At 43.3% G+C, this 21,563-nt stretch overlaps 1 protein-coding gene across 1 annotated transcript in view; it reads left to right on the top strand.

Moving 5' to 3' along the window:
- The window catches only part of mllt10 (MLLT10 histone lysine methyltransferase DOT1L cofactor), a 41,904-nt gene that overhangs the window by 18,108 nt on the left and 2,233 nt on the right, over positions 1–21,563 (top strand). The window contains 15 exon segments of the mRNA XM_034559655.1: positions 3,281–3,379; positions 3,691–4,027; positions 4,640–4,858; positions 5,207–5,674; positions 10,239–10,399; positions 13,786–13,903; positions 16,734–16,812; positions 18,049–18,242; positions 19,140–19,289; positions 19,582–19,637; positions 19,902–20,146; positions 20,148–20,195; positions 20,551–20,571; positions 20,899–20,986; positions 21,434–21,563. The exon segment at positions 21,434–21,563 is cut by the window's right edge and continues 2,233 nt beyond it. Coding sequence (XP_034415546.1) covers positions 3,281–3,379; positions 3,691–4,027; positions 4,640–4,858; positions 5,207–5,674; positions 10,239–10,399; positions 13,786–13,903; positions 16,734–16,812; positions 18,049–18,242; positions 19,140–19,289; positions 19,582–19,637; positions 19,902–20,146; positions 20,148–20,195; positions 20,551–20,571; positions 20,899–20,986; positions 21,434–21,563 — 2,413 coding nt within the window.

Below are 21,563 nucleotides of genomic sequence, written 5' to 3' on the forward strand. Positions count from 1 at the left end.
GCTTTGAGTTCCTCTTTCTGTCTTTTTCTGGTCTTACTAAATTGTTTTTGGGAGAAAGGCATGAAACAAGACAATAGCTGTTTCATTGTGTTCATTCTTAAAGCAATTAGTGGACTCCAAATTGAACATTTAGCATGTTGTGTGACATTTTATCTGTCTACTTAGTCATTGTGTCAAACTGTGTGTGTGTGCGTGTGCGCCCGTGTATGTGTGTGTGCCTGTGCACATGGATTTGTCCACATGTTATCCAGCCCCTTAGTCCTGGCTTTTGTTAATACCGCTCTATTTGCAGTAGTTAGCAGTATCCTACTTCTCTCTCACACTCACACACACAGACACACATATGTATACTCTCCATCCACATTCCAGGTTCAGAGATCAGTAGGCTCTGGTGTGTGCGTGTGTGGACACATCAACTCGTACATTTGTTATGTGATTTGGAAGTATACCCACCTCATGTTAGCCCCTGCAGTTAAACAACAGCAGGGGCTAAAAGAACCCCACACTGGCCACTTAGAAAAGGCCTGCAGGAAACACACACACACACACACACACACACACACACACACACACACACACACTGTTTGACACAACGACTGGTCAGAAATCCTGCAGGAAACAGCACAGGGGAATTCCTGCTCCGCCTGGGCGGATTATTTCCCCCCCTTCCTGTTCCTCCGTTTCCCCTCGTCTTCCCTCGCCTTACCTCAGCCCTCTTCCACTCTGTGTCTGCACCCTCTCATCTTCCTCCGGAGGCCACTGCGTTAACTTGTAAAGCATTTAAGATGCATATTACATCAAAATAAAAGGCATTACTTTTTTCTTGCATCATTGGTACAGGCCCTTTTTGTTTTCATACATAACCAAGCTAAGTTTAATAAATGATCTACGTACATTACAGCAAGGAAAAGGACCACAAGCATATACATATTGTGCAGTTCAGAAGGCAGTTTGATGTAATGCAATGATTAAAGAATTAATTGAGTTAACAGAATGTTATTATTATTTGTATTATAAAAATATATATGATATTTATTAATTATTTTAAGTCATTTGTCAAGCATAAAAGCAAAAACATTGTCTGGTTTCAGCCGCTCGAATGTGAGGATTTGCTGCTTTTCTTTGTTTTATTTGATGAGAAGACTATTTTTGGATTCTGGACTGTTGGTGAAAACAATCAACTTGCAACTTGAGTTATTTATGGGCATTGTTTACTCTCCTATTATTGAGAAAATGATTGATCAATAGATAGTTAAAGACCTCATTTATTGCATTTAGTTTCAGTGGCCAAAAGCAAGACTCTAGATGCCTTTGTTTACCAGACACTAAAGACATTTCCAGGCACATATCTTTTGGAACAGTAAAAAGACCTTTTTATAGTGAAGTATTTGCCTCCTTAAAAGTAGATTTCCCAGTTTTAGAACCCTGCGAGTAGCGTTCGACATAGACGAAGAGGATTTCAGCCCACCGTGGTATTGCTCATTGCTCGGGGGTTTGTTGATAAATAGACGCGGCCCTCATTCACTGCCACCGCTCATATTTACCCCACACAGTCTCAAAGACCACTCGGACATGTCAAATGATCAGGCGGCTAATGGTCAGCAACAGAGAAAGAAGGGAAAGGACACGCTGAAAGGCTTTGTCTCTGCCTGTATAATCAATTGACCTGATTGATAAGGGTGTGTCAGGGTTACATTGTGTGTGTGTGTTATGTTTCCCACGCTGTGTGTGTGTGTGTGTGTGTGTGTGTGTGTGTGTGTGTGTGTGTGTGTGTGTGTGTGTGTGTGTGTGTGTGTGTGTGTGTGTGTGTGTGTGTGTGTGTGTGTGTGTGTGTGTGTGTGTGTGTGTGTGTGTGTGTGTGTGTGTGTGTGTGTGTGTGTGTGTGTGTGTGTGTGTGTGTGTGTGTGTGTGTGTGTGTGTGTGTGTGTGTGTGTGTGTGTGTGTGTGTGTGTGTGTGTGTTATCCGACCCTCTCAGCTCAGCCTCTGTCCATCAACACCTACCTCTGGAATGTTAATGAAAAACAACAAGAGAATCCCAAAGAATTTACCTCCTCTCTCACTCTCCTTTTCTCCTGTACCATCTCTCCTCTTCATTGCCGTTAGATGCTGTTCAAGACGCCCCCCTTGGCTGTTGAATTGCAATTAGCATTTTTCACGGTTTTCTGACATTTTACAGACTGAACGGTTACTTGATTAGTTGAGCATAATCTCCAGGGGTTTAAAAAAGCAGCGGTGGACTTACCAGTAGTACAAACTCATGCTGTGATGCCAAACATCATGTCTTCAAAGGACAGCTGTAACTGTTACAGAATACTATGTATATGATACAAAGGGAAGAGTTTCAGGTTATATCGAACCAATCGGAACGCAATGTGTCCTAACGTTCTGGAAAGAGTCTCGGCATTGGGTTAGATTACAGTTGGTAACTGCGACTCGTAGAGGAAGTCTGGCTTAACTGTCACCAGCCTTCATGCCGTCATCCTGGGGAGGGGGAGGGGCTTTTCCTGGTGTTTTTAGAGTGGTCGTGACACTGAGCTTCACAAGCATGTTGAGTCCCATGTCGTCTCTCAGGATTGCTGCATATTTTCACCGCCTATCTTCGAGTGTGTCCGTGTGCGTGCATACATGCGTGTGTGTGTGTGTCAGTGTAAAGATTTGTGTGAGCATACATGCACCTGTCTGCCTCTATGCCTGTGCGAAGAGGTGTCAGGATGCGGGGTGCGCATGTGAGGTGTAAATGCACTGGCACCCAGTCGCCACCTCAAGGGTGCGAGAGGAGGAGGGTGGCGGCGTGCGTGTGATAGCAAGGGTGTAAATTGAGCTGTGATGGTCCAAGAAGGAGGATATGATTGGATGAAACAACGATACCTTGTGAGCGGCAAGAGGCACTTAGACACACTCTGCTCTAAACTGCAGTACGCCGAATTCCTGTTCCTTCTGCCCATTCTTTATCACTCTTCCATCACTCTCTTTGTGTTTGTAGATCTCTTAGCTTTCATCTCCGACTGAGCCTTTGAAATATAATGCTCTTTTCGATCAGCCACACACACACACATGTTCCCTCTCTTGTGCTTCTATCCTCAGCCTATCCTAATAACTCATACCCACTGGCGGATATATTCCAGTATGTTTCTGTATTCGGTCTTTTCCCAATATTCCTCAAAATGCAGAGGGCCATAAAAGAAGGGTTGTAGGAGGTTGGTTTCTTTCTTTTTCTTTCTCTCCTCTTTGTATCATGTCTTAAGCAGTTTCTATTGTTTTATTTTTCTTCATGCTCAGAAACACAAGGAGCGGGACAGGCACAAACCCAAACACAAGAAGGTCTCGATGGACATGTCGCCGTCCCTCGTCCTTCCTAACATCTTGGTCCCGGACAAGGTGAGGGCACTCCTCCACTCCTCACTCCCTTTTGTTTTTGGTGAATTTTGACTGAGCTAGTTAGATATTACAGCAGGGATTGTTGGCTTTTTTTCCACACCTTGAATTACCTTTGCGCTTCTTTTTGTATTGCTTACATATCCTGTCCTCCCGCTGACCTTTTACCCATTTATGGTCCTCCCTCTTAAAACCGGCATTGTTTTGATAATTTTCTTTCCTTGTTCCGGTGCTTCTCATGGTTCCTGTCCTCCCTTGCCTTTCAACCCTAATTTGTCTTTATTCTCCCTCCCGTTTTCATCTTCCTACTCCAGACCTACAACAGTGGCAGCTCAGTGGGAGGAGTCACCTCTCTGCCGGCATCCTCACAGAAGCGGCTGGACGATAGCACTTCCCGTTTCACGACCGCGAACTTTCAGGAAGTGTCGTCGGCTCTCTCCGGTGGCAGCTCTAAAGATTGCTTGGCTGCAGATGCTGGGAAGGTGGCGTCTGAGGTGAAGAACAAGAAGAACAGCGGCGCAAGTCATGTGGTGGGACAGAGGGGTGTCCGCAAGTCCCTCACCACCTCAGGGAAACCCCTCCCTTCCGCCGTGGTCACCATGGCAACCTCGTCCACATCTGCCTCTGCTTCCACTGGGCCCTTCCACCAAGGTGAATTAATAGCTGCAAATGGTCCTGTATGTTGATTTCCCCACAACTGGGAATTAAGCCCGCATTTAGAAAAATGGAAACGCAACGACACATCACCTGGTGTTGCTGCCCTGCCCACCCACCAACAAACGTGCAGCACAATTGTAATTGTAGCAATGCTATTAAAATAAGAGCGTGATTCATGCGTTGCGTGTGTGCTGTGTCATTGGCTGGATTTTGGACAGACACCAGACCTTTTTGTGTGGCCATGATAACAGTGTTTTGTCTCGACTGGCCTCTGGCTCCTGTAATCGGGGGCCCTGTCTGGGAAAAGGCACAAAAACACACCGAAAAAAAGAACACGTGGGGAGGTCAGGACCTGAAAGGAGCTTCTGTGTTTTGTACTATCAGAACCTTGAAGCTCTTGTCGTGCGTGTGTGTGTGTGTGTCTGTTTTGAGTATTAATTTGTGTGCTCTCAAGGCACTTCCTCTGGTACAAGGGAGGACTACATGATGAGGGAAGGCTGACTGCAGAGCAGATAAAATGCTTATTTTGGTTATGTTGTTTCTGCTCGAAGAGTCGTATGAAAACTTCTCGAGCTGTAATGTCTGTTTTTTCTTTCTTCCTTCCAGGCCTCCTGTTGACCAGTGCCAGTAAGACGCCCTCTGCTCCTTCCTCCTCAGACTTCCTAAGTTTTTCAGATCCATCGTTGCGTTCCGGGGGTGGGACTACGTTCTCCTCCCCGCCATCTTTCAGCAGCTGCCTTGTGAAGCCAAGCTCGGAGGGCAGCGCCTCAGAGGGAACTACGACACTCTTCGGCTCTCTGATGTCCACCACTACGGCTTCTGCAGGTACCAGACATTTATTGATGGTGGTCACATGGTTAAAATGTATCGACGTTATTTGGTCACGTGCTGAATTAGTCGTTTTACTTTTGTCGCGGTCACATTGTTGGTCTCATTATTACAGTGGCACCACAGTTTTTAAGGAAAGTTTCTTTAATTGAATAAGTAATCAGTATATTAATTATTAATGAGTAGTCGTAATCGATGGTCACTAATTTACTAGAGAACTGATGACACAGGTTGTGTTTTCCAATTGTAGAAGTAGATTCTTTGATGACCAACAATCCATAACATAACACAAAGAGGCCACTGGCTTTATACTTGAATATTCATTCTGCTTTCTTATCATTTCAGTGGGCGGGAAGCTGTATGAGAATTCCCACAGTCACACAGCCAGCGAGACGACAAGCCTCGGTGGCTGCGCCGGCTACAAACGGCCCCAACCCTCCAGCTCAGTGCCGGGGATCGGAGGAGCAGCGGCAGGAGGAGGGGATGATGGGGTGAAGAAGAAAAAGAAGGGCAACTGGCGAAACAGATTTGGACCTTGCTTCACCACAGATGTGAAGCCTACTGAGCCAGCTCCCTCCCTGACTCTCCCCACCTCCTCCTCGGCCAACACTCCCTCCTCAACAGCCTCCCCATCCTCCACTTCATCGTCGACGCTCACAGGCCGGCCGGGCTTGGTGTCCAGCAGTGGGTTAGGAGTGGGGGTGGGAGGAGGAGGAGAGAGGGGGCTGGGGGTCATGGGTGTCAGTGGTGGGATTCAGAACCTTAGGAATGGGAGTCTGCAGGGCAGCAGCAGCTCCACAAGCACTGGGCCAGGTGAGGAAACAGTTAACACACACAAAACACAACAATGTTTAACAACAATATTGAGATCTCACGATGAGAAATACTCTCTCGGATCCGTCTGTCTATCAGTGTCGGCTACATTTAGGAAATTCTCTTCACAGAGTGGCCTGATCTGAACAAATGGACAGAAATTATGAAACTGTTTTTGGCAGCATAAAAAAGAAAATGGTTTTAATTCAAGTTCCATCTGCCAATGATGTCCTGTTAGACAAAGAAGTCGTGTCCCATTGCGTTCTCCATAGCGTCGTCAAAATGATTGAACGGGACGTGGCTCACGTGTGGCCTTGCTGGAGCAGTTTTGGTCCTTCAGCTCCTGACTTGGTTTGTGGATTGCGTCAGTGCAGCAAAGTATTAACATTTCCTATCTAGAATGGGAAGGATTTGACACACCTTTGTTATTGCTTCTTTGTGTGTGGAAGTCAGAGTGAGGCTCTGTGCTGTTTGCTCACACACGTGGAAGTGGTCTGTATGTTTCTTTCATCGTGTTCTGTTGCTTGGCAACTGTCTTTATGCTTTGGAGTTCCCCTCTGCTGATGGGAATGGCTCAGCACAGCCCACACAACCCACATCTCCCCTTTCTTCCAGAATTGCTTCTCTTTTGTTTCCCTCTCCGGTCTCTCAGCTGTTGTCTATTACCTGCATTCTGCTCATTTCTTAAATCATCATCTCACCTGTTGATGCTTTTTGCAGTGGAAGGTGTTGTGTGTTTGCATACTTCCCAGGTCCATGCATATATTGTGTATATGCACACGTGTACGTGCTTATTTTGTTCCAAATGCAAATAAAGAAAACGGATGTTGTAATCAGGCCAATATCCATCACTGATCAGCTGATCCAATCACCAATATGTTCCTGTTCTTTAACATATTTACGAAAGAGACCTGTGTGTTTCTTTGTCTCTTACTGAGCCTGTTCTTTGTAAAATGTTGTTTTACTTATTCCTAATTTTAAAATATGAATATACTGCATTTTTTTTAGTTGTACTACTATCTTCAAAGTGATTTATTTCATGTCGGTAAATTGGTTTTACAAACCACCAATATATAATGTACTGTTACTGTGAGGTTACCTGTTATTAATCACGTAAATGTACCAATTTGACATTTGGCTCTTTCACACATTGACATTATTGTATTATTAGTGGATGTTTCATAAGCATAATAATAATAATAATAATAATAATCCATTTAATTTATATAGTGCTTTTCTAGATACTCAAAGACACTTTACATTATACACCGTAGACATAGCTACGGGGAGCAATGCAGGGTTAAGTGTCTTGCTCAAGGACACATCGACTAGGGCGGGGATTGAACTGCCAACCTCTTGATTGAAAGACGGGCATGCTAACCACTGACCCATAGTCGCCCCACGAGCATGGCTTTGAGTTGCTGAGTCAAACATGAGAACTGATGCTGTTTGCGTTGTGAATATACTTATTTGGCTGCATTGGTGGTTCCGGGTCATTTGGTTTGATTCCACCTTCATCTCAGTTCTTGGAGCTTGAGCTTTTCTCGACAGAAGCAGCGGCATTTCTGACCACATCTGGTGGTTCTGTATGGCTATGTCTGAGAACCGTGTGTTCTTCTTCCTACCGTAAATATTTAGCTGAGGGTTAATGCAGAGCGGTAATGGGGAGGTTCTTAGCATTTATCTCCCCCCCCCCCCCCCCCCCCCCCCCCCCCCCCCCCCCCCCCCCCCCCCCCCCCCCCCCCCCCCTAATCCTGTCTGCTGACTCCACCATGCTGATGGATAGATAGTTAGCCTGATAGATATGTGTTGAGGGTGGGGAGAGGCAGGGGGTTAGATTTTGGTTAGGTTAATGTTTGACGGCAGGGGGGTCACTGATGGGACGAACGAGCTGGTGGAGCGCGCTGGGTTTGGTGTGTGTGTGTGTGGGGGAGGAAAGCTGTTGGATGGACGTGTGTGTGTGTGTGTGTGTGTGTGTGTGTGTGTATATATAGGAATAGTAAGGGCGCATAAGACACTTATTGCTGTTTATTCACATATTTATTTGCTTATTTATGTTTTTAATATTTAGTTATTTTTCAAAGATTTCTTTAGCTGTACGCTGTTTGTTTTTTTCTCATCCCAGTGAAATCATAATTATCAGCAGCTTGGTCTCACTGCAAAATATGTGACAGGAATTTACGAAAACCAGAACATTGTGAAGTAATAATTAATTTGAATGCCAAATTAATACGAAACCCGCAAATATTTTATTAGAAGGAATTATTTGAAAAATACATTAAAAAATACATTGTGGTCATATATTAATATAGTTTTGATTAGCATATTTATCAAGTATGAGCACTGTGGTAGATTGTGTAAAATGGTGTTTATTCATCCAAAACAAAGACTGTTAAACACTTGAAGCTTAAGAAAAACAACACACACATACACACACACATTATGCAGACAACCTTAAACCTCTACAAACTTTCGAAAAAACATTTTAAAGTGGCAGCTCTTTCATGTATATGAAAATAAGCGTGTTCCTTCTCAATAAACTCCGCCGAGTTAGAATATGATACACATATTTTCCAGTCATTCAATTTGAATCCTAACTGCTCATAATCAGAGAAACTATTAAATGTTTTCACAAAATGTACGTGGGCTTGCTGTTAGTGGCAAATCCACATACATTTGCTGATACATGCATACAGACAACACACACACACACACTTGCATTGACTGCCGTCAATGCGGCTCTGCTCCCTCTGCACATTGCCGTGATGTTTGAATGCATTTCTGGTTATGTGAATGTAGATGTAGGAAAATTCTCTGAATAATGAATATTTGTGTTGCCATTCAATGTTTGTCGCCACATTCCATTTGTAACTATAATTAAATGACCGTCTACCTTTTTGTTTTTTTTAAAACAAGCCCCCGCCCCCTACAAAAAGGACACCAGAATTCAGAGCGAGTTGTAAATCACAACTCATTTCAGCAACAGTGTGATGCCATCCACTTGGATTGGTGTTGGTTAACCCTGCTTAAATAGACAACAGAGATTTCCTGTGGAGATAATACTAGCTTGAACTAATCAAGGTGGATATGTTTGAAGGTGTCAAATGTACTGGGCAGGAAGGGAAAAGGAATGTCAGGGATTGGAGACAACGTGTGTGTGTGTGTGTGTGTGTGTGTGTGTGTGTGTGTGTGTGTGTGTGTGTGTTCTTTGTAATATTTTAAAATGTTCTCACCAGCATAGAGCAATTAATGATAATTCATAAAGTATATTTTTGCTTGAAAAAAGGAAAATAAAATAACTTGCTGTTTAGTAATAAATAACTATAATCAGTTTAAATTGAAACATTCCTTGTGGAGCATACTGCAAACCTTTACAAATGGCAAAAGATTTACAAATGGCGTCACATTTTGTGACATTGAATAACTTCTATATTCTTACATCGTACAATCTATAAGAATTCAAATGAACCTGCATTTCCCCCCGTGATTGGCACTGTTTGTGCACCATCCCTTTGTGTGCAACTCATTTCATCAATGGCCTGAGCTAAACTCTGATAAACTGTTGGTTTGGCCTCTAATCCAGCTGCTAGAAATCTTGCAGGATCTCATGCCCCCTGAGTCACGGCTGCCCTGCTTTGGGTATCAATTTTTCTGGTGCATATTACAAAGTGTTATAAATAGTATGTAGGCCCATCCAGTGTTTCTCTCTGTCTCTCTCTCCTCTCTCTCGCTCTCGCTCTCCCTCCACCCCTCCCCTCCTTGCACAAAGATCTCTTGTTCCCCCAGTGAATGTGTGCTGCCCTGAGCCATTCAGGCTTTTGTGGGGCTGAGGGGGCCAGTCCCCCCCCCCACACACATCCCCCTTCCTCTGCTAGGGTCAAAGGGGGGCAGGGGCAGGGCTTATCCCTGGTTAGTGGGCGAGCACAGGGGTGTCTGAGGGGGAGGAAGGGGGAGAGAGCAAAGAGATAAGAGAATGCTGTACGGGTGTATGAAAATGGAGCAAAAATGTTCCTCGTATATTTTATAATATAATATTCAAGATTTTTAATAAGCTGAATTAAATGTGTTTCATCTGAATTAGTACAAATTCCTCCAAATTGATTTTCCTCCTGTCGTTGTTTGTAAAAGCAGGTGTGAGGGGGGTGTATGCTTGGAGTTTATTATGACTGATGGACTTTTTTTTTATCATAAAGAAACCAAATCATCTGACCGCATACTCGAGCAAGCCCACGTACTTGATCATGCATCATATTTGATCTGTAGATAGATACATAGATCTGTAATTCGTTTAAAACTTAATTGTAGGTGTTCCCTTATCTTAGTAAATGATTCACCCTCTAACACAGTATCTCTTTCTATTCAGCATGCACAAACACCAGGACCCTAAAACTGAAATGGCTTAATGGAAATCAGCCAACATTGATTTTATTACACCAATGCTTATCATACTGTAATAAATGCTTTTAAATGTTATTACTCCGAATCGTTGTTTATGGTATTATTTCAATATAGTGTGAGATGAAGATAACACTGTTAATGTCTGTTGCCTCTGATACCTCCACAGGTGTTTTCTCTGGTGCGGATGGGCCATCGACGGGAACGGGAGTTGTCGCCGTTGGCGGAGCCGGCTCTGAGTTGTCACAGCAACAGCAACCCACACCTTCGCTAGCCCCTCCCTCTCCATTCACTGCCACCACACCCCTAACCAGCACAGCCTCCACACACGTGAGTCCAAACACTTAAACTGCTAAAAACTCACAATGCCCTCCGCACACTCACATACATGAAAATACATGCTCATTAAACACACTCCACCACTTTCTTTCTTTCACACACACACGCACACGCACACGCACGCACGCACGCACGCACGCACGCACACGCCCTCTCTCTTCTTTCAGCACCCACTACATTTATCAATTCATCCACATCTCTCGCATCTTTGAGCTGAAGTGCAGCTAAACTGTGGGAAGACAAATAAACCAATGCTCACTAATTAAACGTCTTTCGCACCAAATCTCTTAGCACTATTATTAATCCACCGCATGTTAATTGTGTGTGAATTGTTTGTGTCCCGGCCTTGTATAGATTGTTTTTTCTCAGTGAGTTATTTAGTTGCTGATTTTATACGTTGCACCTGTAAAAGGTCTTACAAGTTTATTCAGAGCACAACAAAAATATTTTCATCTTTAGTCTTTAAACATTTAATTGAAATGTCTGTGATTCTCTTGCCTAATTCAATTAAATTCAAAAATAAATAAAATGAATTTGAAACATTCGCATTTAAACCTTTGAAATTGAAGTAACAGTAAAGTAGGTTTATCCTGATCAAAATTAATTATGGTGATTTTCAGAACGAAGGATGCAATTGTTTTTTGTGTGTCCCATTGGCTTAAATAAGCTTAAATGCAAAAGTGAGGGCATGGACTCTCATTCAATCAGCTCAACCCCCTCCAGTAATCGCTGTCCCATCTCCCAAAAAGGAAGAAAAAAAAGAAAAAAAAAATCATCTTCAATCACTGACCCCAGTGTCCAGCCTTTCAAAACCTCCCCAAAGACCATGCTCTGTCTCTGTCCTCCCAGCACCATTTTTCTCCTGTGTCCACTTGCCACCTCTCTTTCTCTCGGTCTCCCCCTTTCTCTCTCTCACCCACTTTCTCTCGACCACGGCCTTCCTTCTCTCTGTCCCCATCCATTTCACTTTTTCTCCCTCCGTTGTCCTGTGATGTAATGACATCTGACAAGCACCACAGTAGGGATGGAGGGATAGATAGATGGAGGGAGGGTTTGGGGCAAGTGTGTGTATGTGAGGGGGGGGAATGGCTGGGATGGCTGGTCTGGCCTTCATCTTGCCCCTCTCCTCTCTGTTCAGCACATATTATAGAGGGTGAGAGGCCCCGGGAAGCACAGGATATCACGCCTGTTTGCAGCGTGTGTGTGTGTGTGTGTGTGTGTGTGTGTGTGTGTGTGTGTGTGGTAGAGAAATAGACTGAAAGAGAGCAGCCAATGTGAGAAGGACTTTAATAGAGAAATAATTATTTTTTCTCCCTTTCTGTCGCTGCTTTGTTATTTGTGATGCACGCATCTGGACATCTGAGACTCACACACCCTCTGAATCAAGTCTGCAGAAATTACGCAACTAGAAGGACGCCAATAGACCTCCTTTTCTCTCTCTGTGTGTGTGTGTGAGAGAGTGAGACGGACACCATTTGCTATTTTCAGTCGGCTAGCAGGCTCTCGGCCTACTGTTATTGGCTATCAGCCAGGACAGAGAAAGGGAGTGCGAGAGAGACTTTGAATGAAAAATGAATGAATGTTGATGGGAAAGGGGGCTGGATTATGGCACCAAAGGGTGGGGGAGGAGGGCAGTGGAAGAATGGAAGGACGGTACAGGTTCTTGCTTTGATTTTAGCAGTGATGGGAATTTCCAAGATGCTTTCCCAATTTAATTTTTTTAGACAAACCCCTCCCATGAATTTCTAATCGGAGATAATCGCTTTCTAGTTTCTGCAACCTAAATCGCAGCAAATGGATGGGAATTACTGTACATTTAATAGATGCAAAGGCAGGCAAAGCTTCACAAATGGAGGCTCTGCATGTGCACACTTAAGCTTTGTTTTTGAAAATGTTGATGTTTAGGTTATTTATTTTTTAGATTGTTCAGTTTTCTGCTCATTTGCAGAAACTCTTTTCCTTTTTGTTTTAGTCCTGATCAGAACTTGAATTTTCTCAAACCGCAAAAAGTTTAGGAAACCCGACTATTTAAGCTCTTAAACTCTGTCCCATCAATTTATTATGAAATTGGGTTTCAAAACAAAATAATAACTTTTCCTTCAGTCGCTTAAAAAACCCATCTCGTAAACTTTGCCATAAAATTACAGAGCTTCTGGAACTTCCAAACAAATTGGGTAAGCGCAACTTCAAGTGACTGAAAAAGTTTTTTTTGTTGCGTCATTTACTTTGGTTGCAGCTTTTTAAACAAAACAGTCAGCCATTTTGTTCTTTTAGATAACCTGATTCCCTTCCTGATGCTCCACCCTCTCTCTTCCGTCTTACCCCACCATTCACTCCACGGTCCTTATTTGGTAAATGCCTTAATTGGATTAAACTCTATGCATCAGAAACACTTTGTCAGCATGTCAGCGTACTGTCGGGGTGTCGATGCTCCCTGAGCCCCGTATGCGTGTGTGTTGGTAACAGAATAATGAGCTGTGGATATATCCATGTTTTTTTTTTGGTGATATTGTCAAATCCAGTGAGATCAAATGTTTTTTTTCTCTCCATTTTAAATAAGCTTCAAAGGCATGAAATATAATGTAGATGCTTTGTGACGAAGTGGAATCAATAGTGAATATCAGAGAATTTAAATTCTCGAACCATTGATTCATCAGATGAACTCTCAGATTTAGTTTCAGGCTCATGAATGTACAATAACATGCTAGTCAGACCTTCCTAAAATTGTAATACAATTAAAGTGAACACTCATGTCTTATTGGCACTGTAGAATACACACAATTTAAGTATTGGTGTACTAACAAAAATTAGAGATAATATTGCTTTATTGGTTATTTTAAAAATAAATATATAGGGCGAAAATAATGGACAAAGACAGCAGAAAAAGAATCATCACCACTTATGATAATTAATTAATCGTGTGGGTCACTTCTCAAGCATAAACACCAAAACTCTTGTCTCAGCTTTTGAGAATCTTCTTCTTTTTATCTGTTTCTATAATTATACATTTTTAATTAATTTGTGTTTTGTACTGTTGGGATCTGAACATTTGGAATGTACGGTTTTTTTGTTAGATTTTATATACTGAACCTTATTTGATAAATAAAGAAAGTAATTATAAATTGTAGCTCAAATTATTTCTAATTCAATAGCAATTTATTTTAAATGCATATGTATATTTCAACCATTTTATCAAAGCCGTTTAAGAATTAAGGTACTGCTTGATGTTCATTTCTCAACTTTGGTGCATGTCATACTTCTAACTCCTCCCTTGTTTCCTGTCCATCTATAAACAATTGTTCAATAAATGCACACACAAAAAAAGAACTCCAATGAATCGTTGCTTCTTGTGTTCTTGTGGCTTACTCTGTCTACAGGTGAGCGGTCTGCCAGGGTCCGTCTTCAACCTCGCTCCCTCCCACATGTTTGGCAACAGGCTGAATCCCAACTCGGCCATGGCGGCACTCATCGCCCAGTCCGAGGCTTCGCCAGCAGGTACGGCAACATACTGTGTGTGTGTGTGTGTGTGTGTGTGTGTCAGAGAGAGAGGGGGAGATAATGGATAGGTCACGCCCCCTCGGTCCCACAGAGAGGTCAAGGGTCAGCACTCGTGATTTTTTTCAAGCTCCTCCCACTCGGCTCCAGTTACAGGCCGAGATTGTTCCCCCTCTCTCACCCGTCCTCTCTGTCACACTAACAAATACAGCACATGGGCTCACACACACATACATGACGTTAATAGCACACACACTGACCCACTAAAACACACCTGAAGTCGCACAAGAGTGCGTTCACACACATGGCTGGGTATCATTTGAGGTATTTCAATGGTAGTGTTGATACAACCACTCTACGCCAATTCCAAAGCAATACTATTTGAATATAGTTCTATATCTTTATATATAGATAGATAAATGGATAGATACGCTCTGGCCAGTGTAACAGAGGAGCATTGTGCTGAGCTGTTGGTGTGACGGAGGAGGAGAGAACGCCGGTAGCTGCCTCCAGGAGCTCCCATAGTAGAAAATAGATGGTTTGTTGTGCAGAAGAGCTGATGAAGGAGTAAGACGTGGCTTTAGTAATCAGAGTAGTCACTTCCTGATACGAGACATCTGGTTGAACAGAGAGAAGAGAAGAAAGAGTAAAGACGGGAGAGGAGGAGAGAGTTAAGAAAGAGGAGGGAGGTAGGTAGTTCCGGCTGCCGGTCAGCAGTCATCAGAGCCAGATCCACCCTGACCTGCAGGTCAACTCACTAATCAGGCTGAATGACATGGTGTGTGTGTGCATGTGTGTGCATGTGTATGCAACAGATGGAGACGAGGAAAAAGCAAGCTTTATGTCATTCTTAATAAGAAGTTGTCAAACCTTTAGAAGCAAATAATATATTTTATAGAAGATAAATGTTGTATTTAGTTTAATTAGATAACAATTAGAATTTTAGATTTGTGTTCGCAATTATCAGTGAATTTGCCAATTACATCTCCAGATTCCAAGCTGACCTCTTTTAAATGTCTTGTCTAAAAGTAAAACTGTGTAAAAGCCCAATATATTCATGCATTTAAGGATTCAGAGATCATTTTTCTTTCATAATGCAACACAGGTATGCACAACAAAATGCAGTTGTATTCCATTTACAACACTAGAAAAACATGGCAAACATCGATTATAAAACGGTAAAAAGCTGAAACCAGATAATTATTTAGCATTTTGGCTTGAATATTGACAAATGATTGATTTGTTATACAAATGATCGACTAATGGATTAGTTGACTAATTTAATCTCTAGTCATTAATGAAAATCATTGCTTTTCATCCCCTCTTTCCTTACCGTGAAGTTCTGCACACAGTTGTGTACAGCACGTGTGCACACAGCTACACAAGTGTGAAGTTCTGTTTGTGCACTAGCAAGGGTCATGCGAGCACAAACGTGCAAGGTGTGCGCGTGTTTGTATGCATGTAGCCTGTTTACTTTGGCAGCCGTTCTTACTTGCTTTTGAGTGTCTGGCGGGAGGTGCCAGGATGGAAAGGGTTATGAGAGAAAGGACTTTAAAAAGAAGGCGAGCAAGGGACTAGAGTGGTGACCCGTTGAGGGTAAAAGCTGGGATTGACTGTCTTAAGTAGAGGGGAGTTTGTGTGAGTGTGTAAATGCAAAAGTGTGTGTTTGCATGTGTGACTCATTACTCTCACTGAGGAAAATGAAAAGAAGCGTCTGGCCGGGGGCCCAGAGGGAGGAGGTAGAGACTCTCACAGAAGGTAGAGGGAGAAATACACATGCAGTTTGAATGGAGGCTTGTGTGTGAAGGAGATCCAGAGGAAGAGAGACAACGTTTTGGAGGTCGCAGAGCCACAAGTATTACAATTCGTCTACATTTGACATTTTTGTTTTGGCACTCAGCCGGCAATCTTCTCATCCAAAACATCTCGTCTCCAGCGCCGATCAAATCTGAAAACTACTTCAATGAGTTTTGGACAATAGCTTTTGGAAACTTGTATACTCTACGCCCGGTCAGGGTCTGAATTAAACCTCGTATCAAAGCATTCCAGAGCTTGCACTAAAAGGAATCCAAGATGACATAGTTGGGATTTGGCTGTGTAAATGTACTGACGACTCTAATTCCAGATATCGAGCACATGGAAATCAATTGTATTAAACCATATGTTACAGCTGGAGTCATCGGTTCAAAATCATGTTCATGAAAACATCTCATAACATTAGACAAATTCATGAAGCTCATAAAACAATGTTGCATACGTTGTTTGAGATGTCCAAAAGCCCCATAGATCACTGATTAATTTTTTTTAATGTAATTTGCAATTGTGCAGTAAGTGCTGTTCAGTAGGTCATATTAAGAAGCCACAATCAAATGACTGGTTTCTGCTCGTTCAGTTATTTGCCAGCAGTAACGGGAAAAGAAAAGAGGACTATTTTATTGTGATTGTGCACAGTATGGAGAGCAGGAGGGCACAATACTGAGTTAACCAGGCTGTCGGGCTCCCCCCTGGTGTTTTGTTGTGTACCCACCAAAATAAAACAACGAAGAAGAGATATTTTCCTATTGTTTAAGTGTGGACAGAGAACTTTACAAAAAGACCAGAAAAATGTTAATATGGATGCAATTTGTTTTTACATATGCTTTAAACTTAGGCTTGCTTGTTCTGGGCTTGGTCTTGTGATGTACAATTGATTGTGTGTGTGTGTGTGTGTGTGTGTGTGTGTGTGTGTGTGTGTGTGTGTGTGTGTGTGTGTGTGTGTGTGTGTGTGTGTGTGTGTGTGTGTGTGTGTGTGTGTGTGTGTGTGTGTGTGTGTGTGTGTGTGTGTGTGTAGATCAGGAGGTGGGAGATGGCGGCAGCGGCGTCGGAGCTCAGGGCTTCTCCATAAGAGCTTCTCCCAAGACCACCCCGCGGTGAGTACACGCACACACACAGATGCTCCCCCCCCACCCATCCCTCGCCATTTACATTCCTCACTGCCCCCCCTCCTTCACCCATCCCCCTCTTTGCTTTTCCCTCCGCTGGCCCCTCGTCTCTTCCTCTCACTCCTCACACACACACATGCACAATCTCCCTTTCGCTCTCACCCCTACAGGCAATTCTCGCTCTCTCAGCCAACGATAACTTGTGTTTTTGAAGGGGGTAACCATCCTTCAACTCCAGTTAGATATTTTTTTTCCTTGTGTTTAATCACACATGGAAGGACAGTCTGATGATTTTCTGCATTTCCTTCATTTGGGAGTATTTCAATGGATCTCTCAGGATGGGAATATTGATGATACAAATCCATTTTTGCTTGTTTCTACTTCTTTGTGGGATGGATAATTTCACTTGATGAGGTTGGTTCCAATTAGCATACTTTTTGTTATTTATTTCTTCCACTGCCCCTGTAATATTTCACATCTTGTATTTAAGAAACATACGTTGTGTTTGTAGGAAAGGGTTGCATTTAATTTAAAAATAACTGATTGTAATAGAAGAATATGGTGTCAGAAAACAAGATTTTGAATACTGTAAGTAATATGTCGTTACACAATTTAGTGTCATATTATGAATATAGATGACACATTGTTTTGCATTCCACATGGTTAATACTGTGACATTTACACTCAAAATGTGAGTGTATTTAAGTGTGCAGTGTTATTTAAAAGTGGAAAAATCGTGCCTTTTACTCCGTTATTTTCATTCCCCCACATTAAGCTCCTTGTGTCCCTTCTTCTCTCTCCTGCTGTCCCTCACTTCCTCTCTTTCACACTCAACAGATTGTCTCAGCACGCACACACAAAGATTCATCACATCAAGACAGTCCACTTCCCTCTGTCTTATTCTCTTGCATGTCCTCTTTCTTGCTCTGTCTCTCTCTCTCTCTCTCTCTCTCTCTCTGTCTCTGTCTCTGTCTCTGTCTCTCTCTCTGTCTCTCTCTCTCTCTCTCTCACACACACAGACAGAAAGCCTGGTCCCTTTTCATTAGAGGCCACTGTAACAACAAATTGATCTAGTTTTATAGCCAGCAGTGTCTATGTTTGTCTGACGTTTATGTTGGGTCGTTAATCTCCCCATTGACCTCTCTATCTCTCCCTTTTTATCCATGCTCTCTTTCTCTCGCTCTCGCTCTGTCTGTCTCTCTCACTCACTCTCCCATCATTCAGCTCTCCCATTGGTGGCCTGCAGATCCGCTATGACTCCTCGGGGTCGTTGCCGGGGCCGGGGCTTGGGTTGCTAGGGGCGGGGGGAGGCAGCGGGGAGACACTGCCCCCGGTGGCCACCAGCATTGAACAGCTCCTGGAGAGGCAGTGGAATGAAGGGCAGAGCTTCCTGCTGCAGCAGGGAGCACAGGGAGACGGTGAGAGCACTCACACACATACACATACACACACATTAAAACACACCTGAAGACTTTACACACACACACACACACAAGGCTGGGTATCATTTGAGGTATTTAAATTGTAGTGTAGTGTACAGGGACTCTCTGCACCAATACCAAAACAATACTATTTTAATATAAGTCTCTGTGAAATGTAAAATGTTTAATTGAAGAACCGAAGACAAAGTCCTCAACAATTACAAATCATACAGCTTTCGGTACCTGTTGCACTTTTCTGTCAGGACCAGAAAAGTTTTGAGGTCCGATACCCAGTCCCAAGCTAATCCTGATTTCCTCCTTCCCCACTTCGCTCCATTTCTCTATACCTATCAACTGATCCACCAATGTTTTCTCTGGCTCCCTCATTTCAGTCACTTTCTCAGTGTATCTGTTATTGTCAGTTCTGAACATCCCTTCCGGGATCTAAACAAGTGTAAAGGGGGAATGCGGCCTAATTGTCGAAAAGGTCGTCCTTCATCTGGACTCGGGTTTTAGTTCCTGTGTGTGCAAATGGTCCACCTCCTCTCCCTGCTCACTGATGTGTCCTTGTCGCTGAGTCTGCTCAGGCAACAGGGTCACTGTTCTGTAGCTGGTCTTGACCTCTGACCTCCCTGTGGAGTGCATCTGTCCAGCAGTCAGTTGCTTGTGAAAAGATCAGGCCCAATACAGCTCCTTCCCAAAAGCCTGCGACTGGATGACTTTAATTATTTCAAATTTGATTTTACTTTTTTTTCTTCTCACACACAGAGAGATGCCAGTAAATTGAAAAATCACAGCAATATGTTTTAGCTGGAAGCAGAAAGTGATCCCCTCAAATATTCTTAATCAACCAATCTAAACGATCTATTTTGTCTCTCTCTCGGTCTCTTTCAGTGCTGGGCATGTTGAAGTCCCTCCACCAGCTGCAGGAGGAGAACAGGAGGCTGGAGGAGCAGATTAAAACTCTGACCATGAAGAAGGAGAGACTGCAGCTCCTCAGCGCTCAGCTATCAGTGCCTTTCACCTCCAGCATGGCTTCCTCTGGTACACAAGCACACACACACACACACACACACACACACTGATACTAGCGCTGAAACAGTTAGTCAGTTAATCCATTAGTTTGAGAGAAATCCTACAACTTTGATAACTGAGTAATCATGACAGTTTATCAGTCTATCAGGCACAATGGCAAATGTAATGTTTCATATTGAAATCCAATACCGTACAAAATAATTTTATGACGTCACCTTGGGCGTCCAGCATTATTTTTCTGGCCTTTTTATAGATTAAATGATTAATGATGAAGAAATAATCAGCAGAATTTGTGTCGCAGATATGAAAGGAGGCCAGCTGGGAGCCACCGACTCATCTTTACCTGTGGCAGCTCAGGTAAGAACACAGCACAGTCAGTTTGAATCGGTTTATATCCCCACAAAGTCAAGCAACACAAGACAGAGCAGTAACACGTCATTAATTTAATGACTGAATAATTATGTAAGCTTCAGTAAAACAAGCGTTATATGTTCAAGATATGTAATGTCATGCTTTTACACCTCATTACATGGTAAATTAGATGGACTACAGTGATCAGTTTATATTTTTGATTAATTATATCATGGTTGATGGTTTTCTCTCTCTCTCTCTCTCTCTCAGGACGGTGCGTCATGTGGTGGCCACAGCAGTAGTGGCTCCACCTCATCTCTCTCCACCCCTCCCTCCGTCTCCCAGAGCCCGCCGCAGCTGAACGGGGTCGCTGCCGTGGGAACGGCCCCGGCCAGGCTGGGCGGGGTGGCAGGGCTGATGGGTGCTCTGGGTGCAGGTGGTGCACTCGGCATAGCGGGAATTGTCGGGGCGCTGAACGGAGTGATCCAGACACCGGCGGGCACCGCCAACCCTCACACACACTACAGGAGCAGCTGCGGGCGTCACGCTGCCCATTAATAATGGGTACGTCGGATGGCTGCGAAATCTTTTTGAGATCAAATGTGAATTAATAGAAAAAAACACATTAGAAGTTAAAAAACTGAATGACAGGAGCATGTACAAAGTGCTCAATAATGCTAGTGTTTCAAGTTGATGATAAAATCATTGGCCGGGGGTTCATAACACCCACCACAACAAATGTAGACACTGTCTGGCGCCTAGAAACCAATTTCTTTTCAGCCCCTCTGTCACCACATCTTAACGTACTGAATGAACCACAATCATTCCTAATGTCAGGGAACATACGTGTACAATGTTTGAATGAGAGCTTTATTGCATCCTCTTTTTTTACTTTTGCTTGCGTGTTGGATTCTTGCAGCCCAGCAGCCAGTAAGAGCAGGTGAGACAGAAGTCGGTTCAGCATCACAAAAGTCTCCATATATATATATATATATATATATATATATATATTTTTTTTTTTTTTTGTTTTGTTTTTCATGGTAACTCAAAATAACATAACATAATAACATAACATGTTCTTAATTTCTAAATAGTAATTACTGTAAAAGACTCTTCCTTTAGTATCCAGTTCATGAGCTGTACTATTTGTTATATGTATATTGCATTCTGCAGCTCTGGTGGTCTCCTGTAACGTTTTGAAAGTGTGTATTAAAATGTTTTGTTCATCACAGTTGTCTCACTGCGCGTTGTGTCTTTGTCTCGTCAGCGCTGCACGGCTCGGCCTGCTGTCTGAGCAGCACAGACTCCTGCAGCAGCATCAGCTCCAGCAGCTGCTGGCCTCGCAGCCTTCAGCGGTACAACACACACACACACACACACACACACACGCGCACACACACACACACACACACACACACACACACACGCGCGCACACACACGCACACACACGCACACATGCACTGGCAGACTTGCAACTACTCACTGCCATCACACACAGTTAAACACACACAAAGACACAATTTTCCTTTGGACAAGGGCCTAAATCATCAAGCTTATTAACATTTATTTATTTTTCTTATTCCCTCCACTGCTCACCCCACTTTCCTTTACACTTGTTTTTCTATCTGCCCTTCTCATTTCCTTTTTTTGTCTAAAACTTTCACTTTATCCTTATTTTCTCTCCTGCATTCTTATCTCGCTCTCGTCCTGTTTCCTCCTTATTTCCTCCTCTCTCCCCTTCTTCTCCCTTTGCTTCCCCCCTCTCCCTATCTCTCTCTCTCTCTCTCTCTCTCCCTCCCAGGAGCAGCAGCAGGTGTTACTCTACCAACTGATGCAGCAGCAGCAGGACCTCCAGCAGCTGCAATCCCTCTCCTCTGCCCATATTCCCTCCATCCCGCTCTCCTGCCCTCAGCTGCCCATCAACAACCTGC

Source organism: Cyclopterus lumpus, chromosome 20, assembly GCF_009769545.1.
Source record: "Cyclopterus lumpus isolate fCycLum1 chromosome 20, fCycLum1.pri, whole genome shotgun sequence".
In the NCBI taxonomy this organism is placed as follows: domain Eukaryota; kingdom Metazoa; phylum Chordata; class Actinopteri; order Perciformes; family Cyclopteridae; genus Cyclopterus; species Cyclopterus lumpus.